The 22,604-nt window shown below is 36.0% G+C and overlaps 1 protein-coding gene across 2 annotated transcripts; it reads right to left on the bottom strand.

Moving 5' to 3' along the window:
• Positions 1 to 605: 605 nt before the first annotated feature.
• gad1b (glutamate decarboxylase 1b) lies at positions 606 to 21,682 on the bottom strand. Of its 2 annotated transcripts, XM_058780306.1 has the most exons (17): positions 21,342 to 21,682; positions 20,212 to 20,339; positions 18,397 to 18,459; positions 15,957 to 16,100; positions 14,970 to 15,212; positions 13,928 to 14,018; positions 7,270 to 7,382; positions 6,980 to 7,095; positions 6,254 to 6,333; positions 6,091 to 6,145; positions 5,722 to 5,838; positions 5,335 to 5,399; positions 5,163 to 5,241; positions 4,312 to 4,461; positions 3,594 to 3,701; positions 3,402 to 3,491; positions 606 to 1,765 (listed from the first exon to the last, which is right to left on the bottom strand). In XM_058780306.1, the coding sequence occupies exons 2-17, from the start codon at positions 20,285 to 20,287 to the stop codon at positions 1,592 to 1,594; spliced, it is 1,764 nt and encodes a 587-aa protein (XP_058636289.1). In that variant the 5' UTR covers positions 20,288 to 20,339; positions 21,342 to 21,682; the 3' UTR covers positions 606 to 1,591. The 2 variants fall into 2 exon arrangements, with proteins under 2 accessions (XP_058636289.1, XP_058636290.1); XM_058780307.1 differs by lacking the exon at positions 18,397 to 18,459.
• Between the last annotated feature and the right edge of the window lie 922 nt (positions 21,683 to 22,604).

Below are 22,604 nucleotides of genomic sequence, written 5' to 3'. Positions count from 1 at the left end.
TCCATAAATATATTTTGACATAAATTTGGGCAAATACACTTTTTGGTGTTTTTTTCTGTATATATTTTGAAATAATTGAATATTGTCATTATGACATACCTTATAGTGCCTGAGAGCAGCTGGTTTAAAATAAGAATGAAATACAAGAAAACACAAACAAACTCAGTGTGAAGTTTATTATATGCTTTTATATGATAAAGGTGCAAGATTTTTACATTTTAAAAAGACGACTAACAGAACATTCTTATACTTTAATAGATTTTTTATTGTGCCATGTGCATGTGTTAATAACAGTTTACATATAATGTGATTGCATTTTAAAGTGCCAGCCTTACTGAGGAGACCAGATCGCCCTCCTCACATTCAACATGTACAGTCAACCATTTACAGCAATAGAGGAAAAAGATTATTGTGCATTTGTCAAAAACACTTTGGACAAACATGAATCTTTCACATGTTCCAAAGACAACAGCTGAATCTAAATACCGCATAGCAATACACTTTTAATAAGTATGAACATGAACACAATCTTCCAGCATCCTGAGGACATTTCCAGCCTTCCTTCTAAGTTTGTGCTTTTTGCTTTATTGTTTTCTCTTATTTCTTCTCTTCTCTTTTTTTTTTTTTTTTTTTAAATATGATGCTATAATCGCCTGAGTTGAATATCAATAATTAGTACTATACATCTGGTAACTATCTACCTTCATATAATTGATAGGATTGCTTATAACATTCAGTCAAAGATACACATGATAACATTATAACACTAACGCACTGATTGCACAGAGTTAAGGGCCTCAACGACAAACATATACAATATATTCATATGTAAATAACTGTGTATAGATTTATACTATAATTTATACGCTTGCTTATTTCAAAGAATATTGAGTATATTGTAAAATGTATGGCACTAGTTCTGTCTTTGGCTCACAAGTACACTACTGGACCATAAACATTAGCCTAAACTTGTTTGATTATATATAATATATATATATATATATATATATATATATATATATATATATTCTTTAAATACAAATGAAGAACCGTTACGAATGAGAGAAATACCTTTGAACACCGTTGGCTCACAATATAAATAAAGTCTTTGTTTATAGATTTATATCAGTACATTTCAAACTGAAAACTGAATATTTATGTTTCACCTCACAAAGGTGTTGATTAAACACTTTACATGACCTACTACAAGGTTAGTTTAGGAAACACAACACTAAAATACGGATCAACCACTGGTTTACACACAGACCCCACTACTACACAGAAAGGGGTTTGAGCTTCATTAAAAGGGTGGCGCGTCTTTGCTTGTCTTTATATTGTATTTACAAACCCAAGCACCGACTGTTACACACGATCCCAATGGATTTAAACTATGTTAAAATGTGACTGTTTAGCTATACGGGCTACGTAATCTGTAAGTTAAAGTTCTAAAGACATTGAGAAGAAGGACAAAACATCTTGGACCACAATACGACGTTGAAACACAGCCATTAAATGTGTAGACCAGGCAACCGTCCTGTCGAGATGCCTGAGCCTTGAATATAGACACAGAACTGCAGGTCTCTGCTCTTAGTTACAGGTCGTGACCCAGCCTCTCGATCTCATCGATGAGGAAATCAATGTCAGACATGGTGACGGCGTGATTGGAGACGACCATTCGGAAGAAGTTGACCTTGTCTCCCTGTGGTTGGTATCCTACCATGGTTGTGCCGCACTCCATCATCAGTGCTTTGATCTTCGGCGCCACCTGCAGGGGAGACGGAGAGTAATTATGACACAAGTTTGTAGCAATGGGAGAAATGAAGCTCAGCTGAACCAATTTTCTTTGTAAAATGATTCATTGTCTCAAAGCACTGGAAAAACCATAAACTGGTACATTTGGAAAGTAAATGGAATGAAAAGACAAACCAAATATGTACATATGATGACATCCTCTACAAACTAATTGCAAATATTTTCATGAAAGTGTTATTACATGTAATCTACGAATAATTAGATACCATTAAAGAACATGGGTTCACAAGATCAACAGCATATATACTCTTAAAAATAAAAGTTTTTTATTGGCATTGATGGTTCCTTGAAGATCCTTTAACATCCAATGACTTTTCCTGGTTCTTTGTAGTGAAAAGGCTTCTTTAGATTATTAAAATTTTCTTCACATTAAGAAAAAAATGTCCTTTTAAAGGAACAGTTCACCAAAAAATGAAAAGTTGCTGACAATTTCCTTATCCTCAGGCCATTCAAGATGTCAAAGAGTTTGTTTCTTTATCTGAACAGATTTGGAGAAATGTAGCATCACATCACTTGCTCAGCAGTGGATCCTCTGCAGTGAATGGGTGCCGTCAGAATGAGTCCAAACAGCTTATAAAAACATCCACAAGCAATCCACATGACTCCAGTCCATTAATTAATATCTTAAAGGGATAGTTCACCCAAAAATGAAAATTCTGTCATCATTTACTCGTCCTCAAGTAGTTCCAAACCTGTATGAATGTCTTTGTTCTGCTGAACACAAAGGAAGATATTCTGAAGAATGTGGAAACAGAGAGTAGCTTAGCACCATTGACTTCCATAGTATTTTTTTTCCTACTATGGAAGTCAATGGTGCCCCAAAACAGCCTGGTTGCAAACTTTCTTCAAAATATCTTCCTTTGTGTTCGGCAGAACAAAGACATTCATACAGGTTTGGAACTACTTGAGGGGGAGTAAATAATGACAGAATTTTCATTTTTGGGTGAACTATCCCTTTAACTTAACTTTAAAACACAAATCCATAATCCATAATAACACTTCCTCCAGTGAAAAAGTCGATCTCTTGTTGATCTGTGCACATTTCTCTCCTGATTCAGATGAAATGACTTTTTCACAAGTGTTATTATGGATTACAGACTCATATTTTAGCCAGAACAATGGATTTGTTTCTTACAAACATGCAGCTTTTCACTTCATAAGACATTAGTTGATGGACTGGACTGGTGTGGATTATTGTGATGTTTTTATCAGCTGTTTGGACTCTCATTCTGACGGCACCCATTCACTGCACAGCATCTATTGCTCAGCAAGTGATGTGATGCTACATTTCTCCAAAACTCATACATCTTGAATAGCTTAAGGGTGAGTAAATTTTCGACTGAACTATTCCTTTAAGGACTGTTCTGAGCTTAAAGTTTATTTGGGGAAACCAAAATGGAATCCTTGTAATTTTAAAATGTTTTTAAAAGGTTCAAAAAAAGTATGACGTAGCGTAGCCTCATCTGTTGAAATCACATGACTCTTTGATAAAAGCTTCAAAACCACAAGATTTGTCAAATTCGTTTTGATCACTACCAGTTTGTGTGCTTGTTACTCTCATTTTGTATAACTGAAATGAGATGAAGTACCCTGTGTAGTTTCTCCCTTCGTTCGTCTCCGTGTGGCATGCCGCGCAAGCTTGGTGGAATATACCAGAAGCAAACATTTGTGTGCTGGGGCTGCAGAGAACAAAAGCAAGCAATAAGTAAAGTCATTACATTTAGTATTAGGTAAGCAGTTTTTTCAATCTATACTTAAGTATGCATGTGCCTGATACAAACCTGGCCCTCAAAGACCATTTCATATCCCTCACGGTTCTTGATTTTATTGTAGAGATATTCAGAAAGCTCCAGACATCTGTCAATATGCTGCTCAAACCCAATTGTGCCCTGCATGGATAAAATTCACCAGTCAGAATAAAAATGTGTGTTTCTCAGCAAAATACTCATTGCTATAGCCACATAATTGTTTTATTTTAAAATGTGGGAATATAGTGCATATATACCACTTTACCGGCATACATAATACATAATGTACAATATAATACATGCAATATATATAAAGAAATATACTGTATAGCAAATCTTGGCTTTGTGATTGTTTATATTGCTGCAATATTATTGCAGATATTATATCCAACTTTCTTTGCATATATACAGTATATATAAAGCAACATATAGTATATAGCAAATCTCAACTACCTAATTTTTTTATTTTGTTGCAAAATGTATCACCCAGCTCTCTATATAAAGTTGAACATATAAGTATGTCCAACTTTATCCACATACGCACAGTATACTCATATATACTTGCAAATTTTGTCACAAAATATAAACTATATTATCGCCCAGCTCTATATAATGCAACTATAAGGCATGAAGATATTAAGATACATCATTATCATTTTCTGTGAAGCTGTTTTTGAAGCGATGTGTATTGTGAAAAGCACTATATACAGTATTGATTTGACATGGCATAATGTCAGCTGTTGTGACCCACCTTGGCCTTCCACATGAGCCAGAATTTGAAGATGTCTACATGTCTGCCACACTGGATGGCCTTGTCGCCGGTGTCGTAGGTCACGTCGTACTGTTTGTCTGGTTGGAAGAGGTATCCAGCGCACATGGAGTTGCAGCCCTGCAGAATACCCTGCAACAGAAACACAACTCCTGTGATCAGTATAACTAAACTAAAAATGCATTTGAATTGACTTGATCTGCATAAATTCATTTAGCAGAAACATTTATACAAATGAGTTTGGTGCGTATCTGCATATCCAAGATTTTTGATCTTCTTTAGACTTGTACAGGATTCTTAATGTTTTTGAAAGAAGTGTCTTCTGCTCACTAAGGCTGCATTTATTTGATCAAAAATACAGTAAGAACAAAAATATTGAGAAATATTATCATTTAAAAAATTGAATATATTATATATAAAATGTAATTTATTCATGTGATGCAAAGCTGAATTTTCAGCATCATTACTCCAGTCTTCAGTGTCAGATGATTCTTCAGAAATCATTCTAATATGCTGATTTGCTGCTCAAGAAACATTTCTGCTAATTATCAATGCTGAAAACAGGTGTGCTAATGATTTTTTTTTTTTAAACTGATTTTTTTCAGTGATTTGAAATAGAAATCGTTTGTAAGATTACAAATGTCTTTATTGTCACTTCTGGTCAATTTGATGTGTCCTTGCTGAATAAAAGTAATCTTACTGACCCCAAACTTTTTAACAGTCATGTATATAGACGGGCTTTTCCAAGGCAAATGTTAATGCCAGATGTAAATGGGGCCCTAGTGTGTGATAAATCCTGACAGTTTATTTCGTTTGACTGTTTACTGTCTCACCTTATCTCTAACCAGGATGGCTGAGCACTGCAGTGGTACACCCATCATCTTATGAGGGTTCCATGTGACTGAGTTTGCTCTGAAACAGACATGTGGGTTTTCAGGTCACACTGCACCTTTATTTTCGATATACAGTCATTTTAGCACCTCATCTCGTGTGATTTTTGCATACCTCTCAATGCCGCTTAACTTGTGACGGTGTTTCCTGGACATCAGCAGTCCTCCACCCCAAGCACCCTAGACATGTACAAACACCATTGACTGAATGATTTCAGATGCATTAATTCATTTAATCAATGCTCCATTTACATTTATGCATTTAGCAGACGCTTTTATCCAAAGCGACTTACACTGCATTCAAGTAACAGTTTTTACATTTTATCAGCTCTTGCTTTCCCTGGGAATCGAACCCATGATCTTGGCGTTGCTAGCGCCATGCTCTACTATTTGAGCTACAGGAAAGCTAAAGCATTTATTATATTCATCTATTTAGTTACCATTTCAGCAAATTCTGAAAGCACTAATTGGAAATGCATGTATATATTTGATTCAAACTTACATCCACATGTAACCACAGGTTGTACTTCTCACAGATGTCGGCAATGTCGTTAATGGGATCGAATGCTCCATATACTGTGGTGCCAGCTGTTGCGTTCACAAACAGTGGCACGTAACCCTGAAATAAACATTCAAAATTACATTCACTGCTGATAGTACATGGCCTAAAGATACTGCCCTAACAGCAAGTTCCCACTTTAGAATTAACAGAGAGACTTAGAATTAGTACTTAAAGGTCAAATCATCCATCAGCTTGAGAATACCTGCTCCAGTATTGATCCACTGAACTCTTCAGGCACTGAGGTTAAATACTCTCACTCACTTGTCTTAGCAAAACAGAACCGCGCAGTGAGTTTGAGCATCTACTTACCTTCTGTTTGGCATCAATGATCTTGGCCTCTAAGTCAGCAGGTATGACACGCCCCCTGAAACAAGACAGCCAATGAGGTGTAAGTGGGAGGGACTCTAGAAAATAAAACATGAGCTTTGAAAGAAAGTAACGTAGTGGTTAAGAGCTCAAAAGAAGATGATACCTCTCGTCTGTCTTCAGGAGAATTACGTTTTCTTTGCCAAATCCCAGCACTGCTCCTGCCTTTTTGATTGAATAATGACTCTGCAAAAAACAAACAGTTGAGTTGCCAATTAATCAAATGGCCAAATAGCATAAAATTAATGCAACTGTACACTAATACTTCAAAAATAATACCATATTTGCCGATTGAAATGTAAATACTTGTTTTTAATCACTAATTTTGGACTTCTTATTCCAAAAATAGTGCTTGTTTTACACGAGTATGCCACACATTTCGTAGCATATTTGCTTTCTATGATCATTTGTAAGGTGAAGTTTTGTATATCCTTTAAAAAACTGCCACTAAGACATAAGTCATATCTTCCTCTGAGCCAGGTTACAACTATTTAACGATTTTCACATGATTTTCAAGGTTATAATTATGGCCAGTGACATATGGTTCTTTGACATTACATAGAATATTTGAATGCATTTTTTTTACAGTCCTTTGCAGATTGCAAGTTAAATGATCTACATTTTTAATATTTCTTTTTGCCTTAAAAACCAAAACTTTTGACTGCTTTTGTTATTTTAGTAAGTGCATTAAAGCTGATAATAGGCCTATACAAAATATATTTTTGAGCTCAGTATCGAATTAGGTAAGCTAATATTAGGCGTTCTTATGTAATATATGACCCCTAGAGAGAGACAAATCCTCTGCTTAACTGCAGTGAAAGTGAATGCTTACATGTTCAGAAGTGAAAAGCACGAGTCGTGGTGCTGCAGACATGCCTTTGGTTTTGACTTCAGGGAAATACTTATACCGCGCAACCATCACACTGTACATGTTTGATATGGCACCACCTGTGAACAGATTCATCACAGTACAGCATCAAAATAAAATGTGTTAGCCAAAGGAATAGTTCAGCCAACACAAAAATGCCATAATTTCCTCATCACCTAATTGTATGCACAACCTTTTGGGTTACGTTTGCAATGGCGATATTTCATCATTCAGTTTGTTATGGACCAGTTTACCTGGTGAGAAGAGTCCATCGCCATCACCATTAGGCCATCCAATGATCTCTCTCATCTTCTTGAGGGTCAGCTGCTCCATCAGAACAAACACAGGAGCGATTTCATATGTGAACCTGAGCAACACACAGGAAGACCAGATTTAGTCATGTGAGACTTGAAGCAGAAAGACTGAAATGGTATTTTCTCGCAAAACGTACTCCAGTAACCTTTTTTTTTTTCTTTCTACACCATCGAAAACTCATCTTTTCCAGTGCAGAAAAAATATCTGGATGTTTAGTTCTTGTATCCACCTTATTTTTAACGTAGGCTAACAGTGGGTCCTTTGTAACTTATGTGCGAGACTTCTGTTATTGGCTTTCAGTTACTTTAACTGTACAAAAACTGTGTGTTATACGCTTCTAAATATTGCAAATTGGTAGCTATTTCTTTTCATATTATTTTAATTTATTATCATATTCATTAACACACTGATTTGTAGTGCAACCCTGTTGAAAAATCCAGCATATGCTGGTTAGGTATGTTTTGAAGCATGGCTGCTGGTTTGAGCTGGTTGGTCATGTGCTGGTCCTAAGCTGGTCCTAAGCAGTTGCTTAGGACCAGCTTAGGACCAGCACATGACCACCTAAGAACCAGCTTAAACCAGCTCACGACCAGCTAAGGACCACCAGCTCAAACTAGCAGCCATGCTTCAAAACATGCCTAATACGCTGTTTTTTTCAACAGGGAAATACTACTGCACTTTTGGTTTGGCTACTTAATTAATATTTACTTATAGCCTATTGCAGCTAATGAATCGGAAGTGTCGCACATTCACCAGAAAAATAGGGTTGTGGCTATAAGGGATAAAACTACGTCCAATAAATTAAATTTTATATCTATTAGATTGTGTTTTCCCTGCTGAAAAAAAACAATAGAAACCATCACAGAAAATTCGAATGGTTTCCACTACAAATACCATTACAAACATTACCCATCAACGTTTAACTGTTAAAAAAAAAAAGATTTTGTAGTGTGTTTTGGAACATATTCCATTAGGACTTATTGGTTTTAACAAGCCACCAATAAAAGGTGACCAATTACCACTACAAGTCCCATTATAGGCTAACCAGTAAAACCATTACAAATTTTGTAATGGTGTCTGTTGTTTGTTTTCAGCAGGGTTATAACGTCTACACCTACCCCAACCCTAAACCTACCCCTTATAATAATGCAAAAACAGTTATTATTGTTGTTTGACAAACATTACGCTTTAGGACTATTGATGTGCGCATGCAGTAGCCTCAGCTGTATCCCTTATTGCCTTATCCAAAAAATAGCTTAATTTCGCCTAGAAAAATAAGGAAGATAAAAATTATTATTTAAAATTTTTTTTAATTTAACTTCGATTTTGGGTTGAACATTTTAAATTTGCACATGGTTATGAGGTTCGTATTTATGCTATTAAATTAACAGCCTATTAATGTTCCACTTCTGTAAATTGTCAAAATCTGGCAACAACTGCTTCAGAGACTCACAGTTCCTGCAGACATCACATACTGTTCCATCAGAGATACATTGTGTCCCTCTCGGCTGCTTTGAATATCGCTAATTAAAAGACGGCTGTGATAGACTAGATAAGGGCTCATTTCAGGCTGTTTTAATGAAGGGAGTCAGTACTCTGATGGCTATCTGTCCATCTAAATGGAGGAGTTCAGCCTGACGGGGGACAGACAGCGCACAAATGAGGGGACGGCTGCGCGCGCGAGATAAGACCGCGCTTCAGCACAAATCCATCTCATTCACAGAAAGGATGGACGAAAGTGGATGAACGTGTGATGGAACACAACTAGGACACGGAACAGCCCCGGGCAGACTCATTGTTCAGCTCCGTCACAAAAAGGAACAAAGATTTGAGACAGTTAAATAACGGGGAATCATCAATAACACACAGCGAAAACATGATTCCAGCTGTCATAATGTCGTATAAATAGAACAATGTTTCTTGCGCAGGCCTATAACACGTGTTGGATTTGACAAATTACATTTTCATGTACAAAGGAGGAGAAACCAACAGGAAATTTAATATCTGCCTGAATGCACAATGCATATTGGGACCGTTTATATAGTCACCTATATTATGAAATTAAAATGCACTGTGTAATATACATTTTCATAACATAAAATCATAATCAAATGCTCAATATAAACACAACATGTTGGTCAAGTGATTACAGATTGTCTTATCAATAATTAGACAGCAAAAATAATTTTCTTATTATATATATATATATATATATATATATATATATATAACAAAAATATGGGGTGGGAAATTATTATAATTATTTTTAATTAAGTGCATTGGCAGATATTCTTTCTTATTTTAAGCAAAATCCCACTTTATTTTGATACATTTTTAAAAAAACAAGCCTTTATATCTTATGTCATTTTGTGTCTCAAGAAATGTATCTTGATTTAAGAATGTTTAGCTATTTGTAATGGTAAACAATACAAAATACCGAGTAAGATTTATTTTTATTTTTTGCTGTGTAATACAGAATTTTCAATTATGAGTAAATATTGTGTATTTTACATTCTTTGACATTGAAAATCATTTGTCTAAGAGATATAGGGCCCTATCAACCACCCCAAAACACCTTGGCAACCACCTAGCAACACCGTAGAAACAACACAACCACCTTACAATGCAGCAACCAGCTGGAAATATGACTAAAATTTCATGTAAATATCTCTTGTATTTTATGTGAAGCTATTTTGAGGGTGTTGGAGTAGTTCTCTTTGTGTGTGTGTGTGTGTGTGTCAGTCCATTAGCTGCCGGTCAGTGTGTGTCACTGCTGATGAGAAATAATGGGTCTAAATTAGTCACAGTGAATAATGACAGAATAAGCAGCATTTGCATCCCGTCCATTCACTGAATCACAGACAAGAGCACACTCCCCTTTCTCTTCTCACAAAGCCCTTTCTACAGCACGCTTATGTGTGTGTGTGTGTGTGTGCGTGCGTGCGTGTGTGTGTGTGTGTGTGTGAGAAGGTGGCAACAGCAAAAGCGACACTCAGCAGTGACGAAATGAAACGTCTTCAAACATTGCAGGTGAAATCCTTCAAAATGGGGCAGAGAGCGGTGGGAGGCCGACAGAACAGCTTTATCCCTGGAGCAAGACGATGGCATCATGTGGGAGAGATGGAGAAACGTTTATCCTGAGAATCTGAAAATGCTTCAGCGTCAGAGTGAAGCACTAATCAACATCCTCCTCCCAGAGAGACTCCCACACTCTCATCTGCTGAACTAACACACCTCTGCCATTAGAGCTTCATGTACAAGAGCTAGCATCCGCCTTCAGATACAAATATAGTGCTTTTTAACCTCATATTGGTGCTTTACAGGAATGAGATATGAAGAAAGGGCAAAATTCAAGGTTTAATAAAGAAAAACCGTCCAACACATCGATCACCTCTTGGCTTCTCAAATGTCAGCAGCACTTGAGGACGTTCTTTATTTATAATGAGGTAAAAATCATATAAAGTAAGCTGTTCTGAAACCTTAGTATCTACTGCATGTGCAAAATGAAAATTGTGGTGACTGTGTGCATCAAACAAATGCAAAAAAACACTTATTATACTAAGCTAATGGCATGAAAATACATTTCAAACACACATATATAGGCTGAAATAGGCAACAATTATATAAGTGTATGCTCTTGCTTTGTCTGCCATATTACACTGAACTTATCACACTGCTCTCTGGGCATATCTTTTTATATACGCCCTTCAAAGAGGAGTCGGAAATATCGTAATTATGAGTTCCAAGTACATGAATGACCAACCAAAGTCAAATTCAAAGTGATAAATAACATTATAACACACACACACAAAAAAAGAAATAATTTTATTTAAATATAATTTTTTGCTTGACACCACATGTTGATGGTCAGACACTGACTAGATTTTTTGACTTTTCTTGGTATATAAGAGAGAAGAAGATGCATATTTTAAAAAAGATGACATTAAGGTCTTTTGAAGAGAATGTTCCTGTCTTTATTTATAGTATAGGTATAAGCTAACAAATTTACTGTATCATTTTTAATGGGGAAATTAAGTTGTAAAAAGAATTGCCAAAAAACTTGCCAAATAGTATTGTATATTGATTAAATTTATAATAAAAAATATTTTATTTTGTCTAATCTAATTTTTAAGTTGATCCAAAGTTAAATTTTTCAGTGTTGAAATGAATAATTTTCATCATTTTGAATGCTTTGAATTCTTTTGTTTTGTTTAGGCTAATTTAGTTTTTTTATTTTCCTGACTTGGAGGTACGAGGTTCACACATGACCTTGAAAGCAGCATTACATGTGATGCTGCTTTAGTCTAAAATGGGGTTATCCTAGAGCAACATATTTATGCTGATCAATTCAAACATATTTCATGCTGGAATGCAATTATGATGCCTTAAAATACTGCCTTTGCAGGCAGCTCACAATGGAACAGACCCTATGAATATTCGATGTCACACTATTGAGAAACAAGCACTACAGAAATGCAAGTGTGCAAATATGATATGGATGTAAAAACTTTGATTCTTTTATGTTTTTGGCTCTGCTCTTCCTCTGCATATGTGGTGTGAATTAGCTTAAGAGGATATTAATCAAAGTAATTCCCTTTTGCCAAAACCCATTGTTCATAGTTATGGCAATTTAACAAGGCTTTTTTCATCTTAACTGACTTCTATTATAAGAAGCTCTCTATTTATATTAAGTAAGACAGCTGTAATGAAGTGCTCGGTCCTCTGAGATCAAAATGGCCTCCGGGAGTAAAATGCGATGGCCAGACTGCGCGGCCCACAGGGACACGCTCTTCGACTGGCTGGTCCCAGCTGGCACACACTTCCTACCAGCCCACAGTCACACGCAATCAATGGGCTGTTAAATAGATTTGGTACAAGTCCATTCTGTGCTTTAGTGCTGTAAGACTCCTCAGTGCTGCACTAACAGCAGCAGCATAAGATTCATGAAAAAACCCATCAGCTTCTGTTGTATAGCTGAAGAAGGGGCTAGTTTCCACCTGGGGAACGGTTATAGCTTATTAAGTGATTCCAAATGTCCAGCTGCACAAATGCTTGTTCTTTCTAGTAATAACTTGGGTGATTTATATTATATAAGGAACAAAGTAAAATGTATCAACTTTACCTAAAACTATGTTAGCAACATTTTAGGGTTTTATGGATTTAACTTAAATTTATATAAAGTTAATATACCTACTAAAGTAGGTTAGTATATTAACTAATAACATAACAACATAGGTGGCAAAGAGAACGACACATGATGAATCAAATCTCAGCACAAGCCAGGCTTTAGTTGACTAAAATTAAAACCAAAACTAAAACCATAAAAAAACATTTTTGTTACTTGAAATAAGAAAATGTTCAATGAAATAAAATAAAATATAAAAATCTATTTATTTCAAAGTTGCAAAGGCAACATTTCTCATGTTTATTTATTTTAACTCAGTGTACTAAAATAACTAAAACTAATACTGAAAAAAATAATAAAAATGATATAGTCATATATAAAATAAATAAGAACTACTAAAAAAGACAAAACCACAAAATGATTACAATTTTAACTCAAATTAAAACAGAAAATATTAATATATAATTAATATTAAATATGAATTATATTATTTAATATAAATGAATATATACAAATAAAAACTTATTTTAAATATTAATAAAAACTAGCATTTTAATGATACTTTGGCACAAGCTGATATATATTAATATATAGAAGTTGCACAGTGTCATCATGGCAACACAAGTGACACTAAAATAATGCAATAAACAACATTCATTTAACAACATAAGATAACATATTACCCTAATGTACATAACTGACAGCAAAACACTAAGAAGAAACATAATTATTTCAATGAAAACCCATCAAATGTGAAGTATCACACAGGGAATTCAGTTTAGAGTTTTTCCACTGTAAGATAACGTGTTTTTTTTTTTTTTTTACTTCCAAAAACTGTCAATTTTACTGTAAAATTAGATGAAATGTCCTATTGGATTTATCACAGTTTTCACTGTGTTTAGAAATGTAAATAAGAGGATTTTACCATACTGTAGCTTTTTTACAGTATTTTGCCATTAACATTACCATTAACGTTTTTAGGTAGATTTGAAGGATTGTGTCGATACAGAAAATGCCATTGAAAATAGAAATATTCCCTGGAGAAAACACGTGACAACCAGCCCCAGTCTTTCCCATGCCTATATGTGTTTTCTGCCATTTAAATGGAAACAAAAATATTCAATGTGTCAGTGCAATCTATACTATCGTTTCTTTGCAAATCGCATGAGCAACTCATCAGACAGAAATGTCCAATAGAACAGCTCCGTTCAATTTGCTCTTTATATCAGCAGTGAAATGTGTAACTCTATGGGCTGATCAATATGCAATCTCACAGGCCTGGAGGGCAGCGGGGTGGCTACAGCATTCAGACACATCACTCGATACAGCCTTGACAAAGACAGCGCCTCCAGCCATAGCGTTCAAACAAACCCTTTACATAACCTCAGAGCAACGGAAATACTTATATACATAACACAGACAACATGTTGTTATTGCTGAATGACCCCAGCGAGAGGACTCGAGTAACTCACATGTTAGTGTTGGCAGTAGAGGTGAGCCATTCTCCAGCCAGACCGATGATGTCCAGACCAGATGAAAGCTGATTGAAGAATCTAGGATGACCTAGAAAAAGAGATTTTACAGGAACTATAAGTACAAATTGCAAATACATACTCTTTAATGTCATAAAATGAATCAACCATGCCAAAAGACTGTTGCTGAAAAGTTTGAGGTCAGTAGGATTTTTTAGTGTTTGTGAAAAAAAAATCTCTTTTTGATCAAAAATACAGTAATATTGTGAAATATTTTTACCACTTAATATAACTGCTTTCTCTTGTAATCTATTTTAAAACATAATTTATTCTTGTGATACAACGCTAAATTATTAGCATCATTAACCCCAGTCTTCAGTGTCACATGATTCTGTAGAAATCATTCTAATATGCTTGATGCTCAAGAAACATTTCTGATTATTATTGATATGAAAAACAGTTGTGCTGTATATATATATATATATATATATATAGTTTATTTATTTATTTTATTATTAGTTTTTATAATTTTTTTTTTTGTGGAAACCATGATACATTTTTGTGATACATTTTATAGGATTCTTTTTTCGAATACAAAGTTCAAAAGAACAGCATTTATTTGAAATAAAATGACTTTTGATCAATTTAATGCATCCCTGCTGAATAAAAGTATTATATTCTTTAAAAAAAAGTAAATATCAAATCTGTGTGGTTATTAGATATCATTAGATTTCTCCGTTTGCTTTCATATATTGCCTATAAATTAAATTATAAGCAAGTCAAACTCATTTGGAAACACATTGAATTTAAATTGCTCAACTGTCAACATAGCAATATCCAAAACTGCTCTTTTCAAATGACCAAGATATGACTTATGTGAACAAATAGGAATAAATGAATCATCATTTAATAGCATAATCAGCTCATATCTCTGTTGTCATCTGTAAATTATATTGATTAAAGTTAAAGCTTGACTAATGTTGACTTATGCCGGGTGTATGTGATGATTGGACGGTGTGGTAATCGCTCCACGGGCCTGTACCTGTTCTGACTCCATACTTGAGCGTGTCTCTGCAGTCCACCAGGATCTGCTCCAGCGACTCTGGCTGGTCAGACAGCTCCAGGTTGAAGCCCTCCATCCCCTCTAGGAGCTGGTGAGGGTGATGGAAATCCAGCACTTTGGTGGATCTGTCAAAGGTCTTGCGCACATAATTGGTGAGGATCTCCACCACCTCGAGAAGAAACTGGATTGTGGGTTCCTCGCCATTTTTAGCGGGCAGTAGATCTGGAATGGAGTGAGCCAGCATGTGAGTCGGCATATTTTACATATCTATGGTTTATGTGCAATGTGTTGCTAGGTGAAGCAATAATAATAATAATAATATACATATAGTGGAGGTGAAAAGTCTAAAACCCACACTAAAAATTTCTTTTTTTTTTTCTTTTTTTATCTAATCTTTAAAAATATCTGGTTCTGATTTTGAAATAATTAAGAAAAATATAACTAAAAATAAAGAGATTTTAAGATTCTGCATTATTTATAGGTCAATAATCAGTTACTGACATTGATCATGTTTCTGCATGGAAATGCATAAAATTCTGAAACAAATAAATAAAACAAATTAATTAATTAAAATAAACTTTTAAATAGTTTTATTGACAATACATTTTGGAAAGAAAAAAATATAATAAATATTAAAATATATATTTTCCTGATATTTCTCTTGTTCATTATTCCATCTGAGACAACTAGTGAAAATATCAGCAATAAATAAATACATATTTTTTGCTTGTATTATATCTATCTGTCTATCTATCTATCTATCTATCTATCTATCTATATTGCTGATATATGTGCTCGTGGTTTTAGTTTACAATAATTTATGAATAATCAAATTTAATCTCTTTATCTTTCAAGTGTTTGATTTAGAAGCAAGAAAGCATTAGATTCAGAAGTTTAACACTTTCTGGCATATATGTGCGTACAGCAGCGTATGAAAACATGTTTCAGAATGAGGTTTGTCGTTACCTCGAGCGAACAGGTTGGAGAAGTCTGTCTCTGCGCGCGTGAAGTGCTCGCTGTTGTCACACGACATCTGGTTCTTCGCGCTGTCCTTGAAGGCGCCCACCATCCGACTCTTCTCATCCAGACTGTTGTTCTTCTGCAGGAAACCTGCATCATTACAACACGGGGAAGAATTGCAAAACATATCCTCAGCCTTGATTCTGGATGCTAGAGGAAAAAAGTTGTATCTCCAACCAGTTGCTTTAACATAAGCAACTAACAGCAGGCTTGCTCTCTGATATTTATACCTAAGGCTGATTCCAGTGGTTGGAGTTTTAGTAGGACAGCGCTAGCCTGTTTATGGATTGGTGAAGGTTCAGAGGTGTTACTGTAGCCATGACATCAGAGGACACGCAGGGTGTGTGTGTGTTTTGGATCATGAAACACGGCTGAGTCTGGGTCTGTCATCCTTCACAGGTTCCGCTTGACTGACTAGATGATCCATTAACTGTTGACAGGCACATTCAATAACCTAAAGCTCCCATCTATCGAGGATGTTTTATTGCAGCATCTTACGTGATCACGGGCAAACAGGTTTAGCTTAAAGACCCAATTATAATTAAAAATAAAGGTTCTTTACTGGCATCGATGGTTCCATGAAGAACCTTCAAGAATCCATTAAAGATTCTGTATAATGGAAAAACATTCTTTAGATTTTTAAAATGTTCTTCGCATTCCAAAAATGGTTCTTTTAAGAACTGATCACTGAAAGGTTCTTTGAGGAACCCAAAATTGCAAACACCATAGTTAGCAATACAAAATATGTTTTTTTTTTTTGTTTTTCAATCATAATTCATAGCCTACATTTTGTACTGACTGGTTTTATTTATGGAGAACTGTTTAGAGCCACTAAATATTGTAAAACATGGGTCACAGATGGTTGGTAAGATTATAAAGAATATTTCTCAATATTTAACAGCATATTTCCTTAGAGCATCCGTCATTCGGTCGCGAGGGCCCGCTTGTCTTTGCGTGCCGGTTATCTCTCTCATTTTGAGCAGGACTATCACACAATATTATCAGAGAAAACAGACCCCCGTTAATACTCCCCTCTGCCCACCGTGCAGCCCATCTCTCTCATTCAGGCTCGGTTCTGATAAGAGCTAATGACTATTCGATGCCGTAAATCTTTGGCGATGCGCTGAACATCAATAGGCGACACGATTTTATTGCGGCTATCAAAATGGATTTTTCTGTTTTCGCTCAAGCTAAAGACCAAAGGCTTTTTGGTCTTCACAAGCACGTTAAGCATGTTTATTGTGCATGCAATTTAAATAAAACACACATCCTGATTAAATAGCTGTACAAAATCATTACAAAAGATATGACTTCACACGCTGGATTAGGCATTCATTTAATTTCTTTTCGTTTCTTTAATTTGAATCAAAATCTATTTCTGCATGAGCTCTCTCCAAAGAAATAAACAAAATTAAACACATAAAGAAATAGGCTACATGAATGCAAAAAGAAAGAAAATAAATTTGAAAGAAATAAAGACATTTTATTTTTTATATTTTTATTGTTTATAGTTTTTTCTTTTCACTTTATGCATTCGCGTACGTTCCAATAGAATTTTAATGACAGAATGATCATTTAAGTTTTCATTTTGTGTGTGTTTTCCTGTAGGTTGTAGCATATGCATTTTTATTATTAATTAGCATCATGGTTTTTGCAATAATCAGTGCATAATTATCATTACATGTTATTTTTTTTAAATGAAGGCGAAATTAAATCCAGAGGATCCTGCCTTGCGATACGAGAATGAAACGATTTAAAGTTCACCACGAGCAATGGCCACATCCTCCCAGACGTCATCATCTTAAAAACACCCAATCCTCTTCACATCTTTTAGCAGGCTATAAAAAGCAGCGTGGCGTAAAAAGACAAGTTGAGAGAGAGAGAGACAGAAAACCACCCACTAGGAAACTAATAGACTAGAGAGCAACACCGGCAGCCCTTTTTTCTCCTGATATATAGAGTTTCACTGTAGAACAAATCCAGCTACGAAAACCTACCTAACTGACCGTGAGAGAATATTTCCATCCAGACCCTGACGATTCACAGCACTCTCTAGGCTATTTTTCTCTTGTCTTGCTGGCGTAAACCTCTCCTTTCGGGCTGATTTCTATTCCTTTGTCCGGAAAATAATAACGCGAGTGAACAAGGGGTGATATGAGAGAACAAAAGACTAAGACCCTGTTCACACTGTAGCCTACAGGGTAAATATCAGCTCGCTGACCTTTGATGTGATGGAAACACGCAATGACAGTCACTTGCTCCCTATCTAGGGCACAAATGTATTCACACCTGGGTAAACAGAGTAACAACAGCATGGATAAAGGTGCCTTTGGTTTTGGCACCTTGAGTGACCCCACTGACTGAAATGATGTTGGCTGAAACTTACCACAGATCTTCATGCCCAGTTTCCTCGTGCATCCGTGTGCAACCCCGTACCACGCGTCGCAGGCTAAAACGAGACGTTTGGAGAGCTGTTCAACATCCCATATTTCATTGTATTTTTTATGCTATGGGTGAGGATGTGTGCGCCTAATAAAGCAGGGTCAGCATGCATTGACGCAGAAGGCAATGAATGTGCGCAACAGATTTGGGTCTTTGCCGGCTCTGTGGCTTTTTTTCTTCTTTTGTGTCTATTTCAGTTTTTTTTTTAAGGAATCAATAGAGGCTATCAGAGAGGCAGGCAGCTAATAGATGGTGGCACACATCCGGCAAAGAGGCGGTTTAAAATAAGCGGGCATGAAATGAGGTCTCGGAATTAATTGAGTGAATCGCTTGTGTTTGACTTGCCAGCCGTCATACAGTGAGACTAGAGAAAATGTACCATGGATGACCTCCAGCATTAGTGACCAGACAGATGCCAATGAAACAAAAATGCACACACACTCACGACATTAAGCATTCGCATGTATTGAATAGCATGAACAACAATATTCATAACGTTTTGAGCTTGCATTTTTATAGAAACAATATGTTTGCATGAAATGTGCATAGAAAAGGAAACGAAGCAGATTTGTTATTAGGCCTATTATCAATAGTTTGATATGAATTGATATCATCCACCGGGGTGGGTTGTGTCTGGAGGCAGATCTAGCTCTATCTGCCCCGGGCGCGCGCTGTCAGCACGAGGCAGAGACAGCGCGCGCCCCTCAGGTCAGTGAGCGTGAGATAGAGCTTGGCAGGGAGATAATGGCAAAACGCGCAGTACACACACACACACACACACACACACACACACGCACACGCGCACGCAAGCACAATAAAACACAACATATAATTCCCTTGACAACATAGATTAATAACAAAATTTATATAACATCAAATATATAGCCTAACATATGCACTACGTCGTTATATTATTGCATTGTTTATTTTTGTGCATGATGTTTTAAATTATTATTATTATTTTTTTTACATAGCTTATATACACAAAGGCACACTAAGGTTTATTAAACCCGATCAAATCAGATCAAATCCGTTTCTTTTATGCATTTTTTTTTAAATCCTGACTCGGGCATTTTAAGTAGGCTACATTTACAAAGGAAACTGTGAATTGGACCGTGATGGCGGGTAATTTTTGTAATTACGCTATTAAGGTGGGACTGTTGAGAGCAGACGATGGCTGATTGCTGTTATTTAAGCTGCCATAAAAACGTAGCAAAAAGCAGGACTATTGTTATCAGATCGGTACCATAATTAACTGCAACACGTAATCAGGCAGAAGTAGGATGCTCTTTTTTGAGAGTAAAATTAAGAACATAATTTTATTTATAATCTCCATATCTGAATTCAGACTAAAATTATACCAAAAACGAACAAGAGATAAAATAATCGTACATAAGATTATTATTATTAGTAGTAGTAGCCTATTATTATATACATCTGCACACATAGTCTGTTTATCGATCTCTCTCTGTTCCTCCACTTTGATCCTGAAATTTAAGAATTTACATTTTTATGACAAAAACCTAAATTAGGAGTTTCAGTTTTAACATCTATCTATCTATCTATCTATCTATCTATCTATCTATCTATCTATCTATCTATCTATCTATCAGATAATTTATCATTTGTCTCTCTAGCTGTCTCTGTCAGCTAATAGACATTTCACACGGTGCTGTGTGTTTTTTAAGGCAGTGATGAACATCGCCACCCCACGGAGTAAACAAGCCAAGTGAAAAACGCGTTATCCAGAGAGACCTACTTGTGGCAGGTTGTCGTAAATTAGCCGTGTTTGGGTCCATTTCAGGAGCCGAGGAAGAAGGTGCAGAAGACGCCATCAGTCCAGGAGAAACACCTCACAGCTTTTAGACTGAAGAAAAAAACCCCACACTATACGGAAAATATGGAGAATTAGGACAAAACAAAGTGATGGCACATAATACTAAATAATACAGTCCTGTATCTCATATACAAATAAAGCAAGCGTTTTTGTTTTCAAGGAATCTCCAGCATAATTTCACGCATCTGTGATATCCTTCTGAAATGGCAGTAATTCACTCCCCGTCACAAGGATAATTTGTCTTGTGTTCTGTCATGTTCAGAAATGCGCTCTGACAGAGCAGCGCACCTAACAGCACATCCAAAGCGCGAGAAATAAGCTACACACTTAAGAAATAACGAAAAGAATTGTAGGTGAGTTCCGAAAATAACCCGACCTATATAACTTGGTATTTTGGATGGCGGTCCGGTTCTTGTTCTCCAGACGCACCTCTGAGCTCCAGCGCGCAGCAGACCGTGAAGTCTGACTTAATTGGCTCTGTAACGAGGTCTTTAAATCGAATCATTTAAAACGCAGAAATGAAGAATCTGCTCACTTCAGCCGCGGCATAACAAAGGACTGAAATGATCATTTTGAATGCATTATTAGTGAAGATGACGATGATAAATATGTTTCTTTGTGTCAGATGATTTTACAGAAGGTCAGAAGCTCAGTCCGTTTAACCGATGCTCACTCCCCCCCCAAAAACAGAGAGAGAAAATGAATAGAAAAAGACTGACTTATTGATTTCTCAATTAAGATGATCTTTAAATATCTTCAAATAACGCGCATCAATCACTGTCGGGGTTAGTGAAATATGGCCAAAAAATCATTGCGCTGCTCATGTGTTAAATTACATCAGGTTTTTAGATCATTCTTTTGCCAGACCTGTTTCTGTAAGATCACAATATTGGCATAAACTGGTTTATATCTGCACATGCATTTATTATCATCGAATGTAAAAAGCATAATTAAGTTTCTGCTCCTCTTTTCAAATATTCCTATCCTCCTAACATTGCAGACAAGAAAAAAGGGCTTGACTTTAGATCAAAACGCGGAAGGTGAGCGCTTACCTTACGAAGTCACAGGTGTCACAATAAAATCCAGAAGAACGGAGGCACGCGGAGGATGCTTCACACCGCGTGATGTAGCCGTGAGACGCTTGATATCACAAAACCAGAAGAGTGAACAAGAAAATAAAAATCCATCCAGCGCCAATTCTTGATTCGGTGTTTATCCTTCAAAAGGCGACAGGAGAATCTCCAAAATTCACTTCTGCTGTATTTTGTCCCACCGGTTAATATCCACGGGTTTGTCTCGAGATTATTATATGGACTCAAGCCATCTGACACATGAAGTTTAATTCTCCGAGTAAAATATATATATACACACACGTCAAAATACCGTGGGAGTGAGAAACCGGTGAGTGAGAGAAAGAGAGAGAGGGGGAGAGAGTCAGACAGAGGGACATCACGAGGACGAGCTCAGGTGTTTCTTGTTGTTTTGGAGGGAAACCATAAACAATTTTTATTGTATTCTAATGTAATAACATTTTAGAATTTGTTTTTGCTTTAATTGCATGACTTGTGGATCAGCCCCACTATAACCTAGATGAGACGTCTGGAACTATAACAACACAGACATCCACGAGGTGGCAACAGAGAACAGACCAACTTGAACTTGAATGAAGGATTTTTGGGCAGCGCCCTGGAAAATCACTTGAAATGCTGTGTTCATGCCTGTAAGATCGTTTATTTTAGAACCTCTGCTGATTACGCTTGTCAGCACTGACGATAACTTTTCATTGGTTGTTGTTAATTATAAGTGCGCAGTATCATTACCGCCTTTTCAGCACCTGGACAGCTCCTCGGTCAATACCTGCATTCAGAAGAGACCGGGGCAAGTTGTCACGCATTTTTCAGCATTTCTCTGGATGGGTTTTTCCATATTCAGACCCTGTAGGCGCAAGTTTTGACTACAAAAAGTAGTGAACGCAAACATCGTTATTTCCTCTTAACTCGTTGTGATTTTGTGTTCAACCGTGCAACAGCTATTTCAAAAATAATACTATACTTGAAACGGACTATAGAGAATAAAATTCACGACAACTGTAGTTTCAATTAATTTTGAAAAGACTTGAATTCAACACAGCCACTGCTAAAGAAAAAAAAGCATTTGTATATTTGGACTACTCAAAATATTATAGTATTATATAAATGACCTAATTAAACACAATTATGTTCTAAGAGCATTTTCTAATGTTCCAAGTCAGTTAAGAAAAAGTTATTTCTGAATGTTGTCTTACAGTTCAAAATGTCCTGTTTTTAAATGTTTTA

Source organism: Onychostoma macrolepis, chromosome 06 (genome assembly GCF_012432095.1).
Source record: "Onychostoma macrolepis isolate SWU-2019 chromosome 06, ASM1243209v1, whole genome shotgun sequence".
Taxonomy (NCBI): Eukaryota; Metazoa; Chordata; class Actinopteri; order Cypriniformes; family Cyprinidae; genus Onychostoma; species Onychostoma macrolepis.
The sequence above is the reverse complement of the archived record's forward strand: the minus strand, read 5'-3'. Positions and strand labels throughout refer to the sequence as shown.